Source organism: Hippocampus comes, unplaced genomic scaffold (genome assembly GCF_001891065.2).
Source record: "Hippocampus comes isolate QL1 unplaced genomic scaffold, H_comes_QL1_v1.1 scaffold82, whole genome shotgun sequence".
Classification (NCBI taxonomy): Eukaryota; Metazoa; Chordata; class Actinopteri; order Syngnathiformes; family Syngnathidae; genus Hippocampus; species Hippocampus comes.
Genome location: NW_017805135.1, coordinates 2,471,343 through 2,477,544, shown reverse-complemented (window position 1 = coordinate 2,477,544; position 6,202 = coordinate 2,471,343). Strand labels below are relative to the sequence as shown.

The window sequence follows — 6,202 nt, the reverse complement described above, 5'->3', positions numbered from 1 at the left end:
GTTTCGGGCTTGGCGGCGACGGAGCAGCGGCTGTGCCGAGGTCGCCCGGAGAGGAGCCAACTTCAACGAGAATACGCACGCATGTGTCCGCGATTGGCGTCGCTTCCACCGGTTTCATTTCGGGTAAGTCACCGCCGCCTTCCCCGACACTCGCTTCGCTTGATGCGCTTGTGTGGCTTCCCTTCGTAGAGGAAGCTGTCAAACGCCCCGTCTCTTCGCACTTGTTCCACGCACTTTTCGAAGAATACTAGCCGGACTTTTGGCGCAGTTTCCCTGCCGAAGTGGAGCTGGTTGCCCAGGGTCCTGAACTGACAGCGACCGGTGCCGCTCGGTGGGTCGGTAGTGAGCTTAACAGTTCGCAATTGAAACTGAAACTCAGCCCCGGAAATAACACCCGGCGTGGTGGTTGCTATCTCGGACACCATCGACGCCGACCACCCCCCGACCTCCCTACTTACATCGACACCCTCTTTCGACCAAACGCCCCCACCCATCTGCGACACCTTTTGGCTCGTCCTTCGTGAAACTCACTGACTGTCTTCACCATAGTTTGCGCATTTTTTCCTTCGACATAGTTTGCATAATTCTTTGAGAATTTTAGCTTTGTACGAGCCATTGGTGCCTTTTTGGGGAGGGGGGGTGAAGGGGGGCTGCAACTACACGACACGAGTTGACTTCAGGATATTTGCTCGAAGTGACATGAAGGAGTATGGAAACGAACTTTTCTTCGCTAAAGAAAACGAAATGGCTCAATCGAGGGGTTTATATGTGTGTTCGTGTGTTTGTTGATCTTATTGGCCAGCGCCGTTGGGGTGCTGCAAACAGCTGGAAGTCGAGGCATGTGACGTTCCCTTCGCCTGGAAGGAAAGAAGCAATAGGGCGCTTGGAAAGGCCCAGGCTGATGTTGATCTGCTGTTAATTGATTGAAAGAAAACGTGTTAGGCTTGGCTTGTTTTTGTGTCACTTCCCTTGCTCCTACCTCAATTGTCAATTCGTTTTTGATAGCACTTAGAATGATGTCAACGAGGAAGTATCAAGAAACATGACAGTCAATTGTCTTTTTTTTTTGCCTACTGTTGCCTCTATTTTACAGAGATTCTACAAAATGTTCAATTCACATTCCCCTGCATTCACACAGAACACAGCAAAGTGGGATCTTAAAAGATATGGCATTTATCTACCACTGTTTACTTTTTCATGCAAAACCCAGCAAAGAAGGCTATTACACCGTTGTTAGACATGTATCCATTTATGTTTTTCATACAGGATTTCATGTGTCTGTTTTCAATCAGCCACATGCCAAAATTAAATGTTTAACAAGAGATCTGAAATTTATCCACCGGTGCTGTTTACACACAACCCAGCGAATCATGATATTTGCAGTTTCATCCAATGACAAAGCATCCTCTATGCGGGTAATTAGATCAAATCAGATACCTATGAAATACTGAACAAAATTGGTATATCTGAGCCTGAATGTTCGAGATGGTATTTTACACAGACCCCAGTGAAGAGGGATATTTGCGGTTCCACATGGCAACACATCATCCGGTGATTAGACATGTGGTGACATCCAGCCACCTTAAATCTCGCTACAGGGTCAGATTGGAACATCATCCAACGTATGACCAATCAGGTTCTATATTTTTTTTTTGACATAAACATCAGAACACACTTCCTCATCTTCAACTGTATCCAACAAAGTGTAATATTCACCTCTAGAAGACATAGGAGGGAGGAATCTTCACTATACCAACATTGTTTGGCCATGGCGGAGGTTTGCAAGTTACTATTTGTTTCTGTGGTTCGTGGTGATAGGGTCAAGGCCGAGTTGGGTGACTGGGCCTCGTTGGTGCGTAACAATATGCTAAAGACAATACGCTCTCTTTTCTTTTGCCAATGCTATCAATACAAATATGAAATCTGGATTCCTTTTTTTAACTGTATTTATACAATCAGCTAAATTAAAGCCATTCGGTCATTAAGTCATGGAGAGCAATTGTGGGCAACCTCCTTGCCACAGTGTTTCATTTATCCATCCATCCATCTATCCATTTTCCGATCAGCTTTATCATCACAAGTATCGCGGAGGTGCTGGGGCCTATCCCAGCTGCCTTCAGGCAGTCGGCGGGGGACACCCTCAACCGGTTGCCAGCCAATCGAAGGACACACAGAGACAAACAACCATCCACGCTCACACTCACACCTAGGAACAATTTAGCGTGCCCCATTAACCTGCCATGCTTGTTTTTGAAATGTGGGAGGAAACCGGAGTACCCGGAGAAAACCCACGCAGGTACGTGGGAGAACATGCATACTCCACACATGTACCATAGTGGTACTGAGCTTTGGAGCCCGACCTATCATGCAGCTGGTACAGGGTGAACATCCCCTCTCGCCAAGCGCCAGCTGGGATAGGCTCCAGCTCACCCGCAACCCACGGAAGACAAGCGTGACAGAAAATGGATGAGTCGATGGAAGGATGGATGGGTGCATGATTCTCCGTGCTGTAGCTTAGGTTTTTGTTCCTACTACTTTATTGATACATATTGCATACTGTATAACTGTCAGTCTTACATCCATCCGAATTCCCACCTGAAATTCTTGAAAATACCTGAATTCTAATCTTGTAATGTTCCTGAAATCACCTCCTTGAATATGCCAAATAGCATGCCGGCACAACGGCGGAGCATTCGCTGGCCTCTGTCATCTTCCGCTGGTCTGTGGTCGCCAAGCACACGCCCTCAAAAGACCTCGTCTGCCTCTGTTCCTGGGCTGTTGAAATTCAGCTGTCAACGCCTCCCTGTGCGTCCTGCCCTGCAGCTCTGTTGGCTGTCGAGTTTAGAAAAGGTTGTGGTGGGGGGGGGGGGTTGAGAGGAGGAAGGGTTGTGGTGAGGGGAGATTGGGAGGAGGGAGGGTGCATACAAGGGGTTGCACGAAGAGGCACCTGCTGCCGGTGGCTGGCAGTTGGCTCGCGCCAGCTGCTTTCACTGCACACATGAAAAGCCTGCTGATAGATAATTGACAGCACAGAGTTCCTGACCTAGCTATTACGTGGTTTTAGAGCGCTTCTTTTCAACGCCACATGGAGGGCCATTATGGAAATCTACTAGTCAACTAGCATGTTTCACTGAAGGACTGGAAGATAAAAATAGCTGCAGTGGGGGGGAGTCACTTGAGGATTTCTGTATGGCTCAATTCATTGTATTTTTGTTTTGAATCATGTCTGTCTGTCTGTCTGTCTGTCAATCTACAGACACGTAGCTACACCCCCCACAGCTGATGCGTTCTTGTTCTTTAGACTGCATACTTATTAAGACATATATAACAACATCTCTGCTGGTTTCTTCAGTGGCCTCAAGATGCCACGAATCAACAACTAACCCTTGGCGATCGACAGAGTAATTGAAACAGACTGTAAATATCAAAAAAGTAACACGCGCCAAAGTAGCTTTGAACATTTTTTGTTGACTGCAACCTTAACTTTGGGAAAGACTGATACGAATGATACCACATATGAATGAACACAAGCCAGGAAAAAAAACACTCCCTGGTACTGCTCAGGAAGGGGTCAAGAAAGGGCAGCATGGGGAAGTTGTGGTGAGCATTTCTTCCTCACAGTCAGGAGATCCAAGTTCGAAGAAAGCTCCATTAGAACATTTCTAAGTAGTTTATAGTGAATGTGAAAGTGAGTGTGAGTTGTTATTTGTCTATATGTGCCCTCTGATTGACTGTTGACGAGTTTAGTACAGAGTGTATGATCCCTCTTACGTAAAGTCAGATGCGTGAGGCTTCAGTTACCCGCAAACCCAACCCGGAAATGGCCTGACGGATGGATAGAAAAGCCTGAAACACCCCTTTTGCGAAATGTTCCGATCTTATGTTTGATTTAATATTTGTTTCATGTTTTTACAGAGTCATGATGTGATGCCATAGCTCTTTGAACACTGGTGCATCGTAACCAACGTGGATCCACTGAACTCCAGGAGGTTCCGTCACCAGTCAGAGCTCCGACATGGATTTTTTTGATGACCCAAACCTCTTTGGCGGAGGTCTGGAAGGGGTGGATGTCGACGGCTTCCCCTCAGCTCCCTCGTTTGTGGATGAGCTCAATCTCGGCACGGACTTTGAGCCCATCCAAGTGGAGTCTCTCGCTCCGGGGAAAAATCAAGACATAATGCTGCCGGTGTCTTCCACGTCCAACCAGCAAACCATGCCCTCTTACAGTCAACAGATGGGGCACTATGTTGGAATTAAGGCGCAGAATCCTGCCGGGCAGCCTTTTTCCAGTCCCGGGGCTTCAGGTGGTGTGACGGCAGAGCAACAGGGCCAGTACCACAATGGCCCTGTCAGCCAAGTACCTCAATCCAATGGGTTGTTCTTCAACAGTAGCAGCCCAATGTGGGGGAATCAGGACCAGAACGGTAACATGTATCATCCTTTATCTCAGCAGCAGCAGCAGCAGCAACTGTACAGCCAGCAAATACATGTCGGACAGCACCGAACGCATCATCCGCAGCAGCACCGAATGCGTCAGCAGCAACAGCAGCAAAGGCAAAGTCACCCGCAACAGCTGTTCAATCAGAGCCAGCATCAACAAATGAACATCCAGGGCATGCCTTTGGAGCAACGGCACCATCACGGCTTCCCCTTTCACCAGGGGAGCCAGCCTCGGAGCCAGCAACAGGTTCCACAGAGTCCGCAGCAGGCCCAGCACCAGCTAACTGCGGTGGGAGCAAAGTTTCATTCAGCGGTTGTGCCAAGTCAAAATGACCCTCTGCAGGGATCTTGCTTGCAGCAGCAACCGAAGCGCAGCTTCTCTTGCAGATTAGGAATGGCCGAAAATAACCCACCCATGGATTCGTCATCTTTGGTTCACTCACTGCCCACGTACTCTGTGAGTTCTGTCACCACTTACCAACCAGCCGAATACCCTTCCTACCCTGGAGAGCCAGAAATGGACTGTCTGAGTCGGCCGTCTTTGTCCTCGGTGTCGGCGGCGGCTCGGCCCGCTGCCACCGCCATTCCCCTTGTGGGAGCTCTACCCGAACTCCCTGGGGCAGCATGTCAGTTTCCATCCGCATCAGTTATGGGTCGGCAGCATGCTCAGAGCTCAGTTAACCAGGCAGAGGAATGTCATTTTCAGGCTTTACGCTGTTGCGGTGAAACGCAGGAAAACAACAAGTTGTCCGAGATGTTCGGGGAATCGATGAGCTGCTACCCAAGTGTGGCCCACCAGTTGCCCTCTGAGCATCCTCAGCGCTGCGGGGCCATCAACGCGAACGGATACCCATCACTAGGGGACAGTCTCCTGGCATCGGAGGCTCAGGATGGAGATTTGGCGGGGTTGGAGCCCCCCGACCTCTTGCCTGACTTTCTGCCCCAGCTCGAGGCCGCCCTCAGCCAACCTGATCAATCTAATGGTTCCTGGGCGGATTCCAACCAGGCTTGGGGGCACGAGCACAGGACACAAACACCTGCTGGACAAAAGGAAGACGAGGTACTACCATTTTTTTTTCTTACGATATCGTACATTTGGAAAGTTATTCAGTTATTCGCCTGCAAATACTCATTTATGACGCTGCTCGAGGAACCTGGATTTAAACAGCAGTGCACAGTACACGATATTACATACGCCATTACAGTGTACACAACGAGTGCAAAAGTACCCCTCTCTATCATTGCTAAGATGGCCTCTGAGAAGATAAATGTCATGAAATGGCATTTCTCCACTTTGTTCAATTAAAAGAACATTCTAGTTTTTCCCAGGCTCTAGTGGACATCAGTCTGACCAGCCGTCTAATGTTTAACTCGCTTTGCTCAGAGAAAATGCACTGATGTTTCGTGGGGAAATGTCTTGTTTGGGCGGGAGGGTAAGAGAACGCCTGCAGAAAATAAGATAAGATAAGATAAGAAAACCATTATTTGCCCAGTGCTGTCAGGGTGAAAATGATGATGAAGATGACTGTCCGTCCAGCCAGGCTTGTCTATCTTCCCTTTACACCGACAGCAGGTCAGGCCTGATTAGGCTAAGAGTGGAGTGTCTTCAGGACTTAGCTGTAAGCATACTTAGGGCTATATCAAGATGTGGGTCAGGGCAAGCCAGGAGCACACTGGAGTGGAGTGTGGGGGGAGGTTGCATGCTGTTGTGGTAGCTGCGAGTGCAGGCGCATGCATGAGTGAGGCAAGGGCTGTCGGAGGA

General features: G+C 48.8%; 1 protein-coding gene across 5 annotated transcripts in view; it reads left to right on the top strand.

The window, feature by feature from the left end:
• chd9 (chromodomain helicase DNA binding protein 9) overlaps positions 1-6,202 on the top strand; it is an 88,349-nt gene continuing 82,147 nt past the window's right edge. For all 5 annotated transcript variants that reach the window (XM_019866616.1, XM_019866615.1, XM_019866613.1 and 2 more), the window contains exons 1-2: positions 1-123; positions 3,916-5,500. In XM_019866616.1, coding sequence (XP_019722175.1) covers positions 4,016-5,500 — 1,485 coding nt within the window. In that variant the 5' untranslated portion in view covers positions 1-123; positions 3,916-4,015. The remainder of the gene's footprint in view (positions 124-3,915; positions 5,501-6,202) is intronic.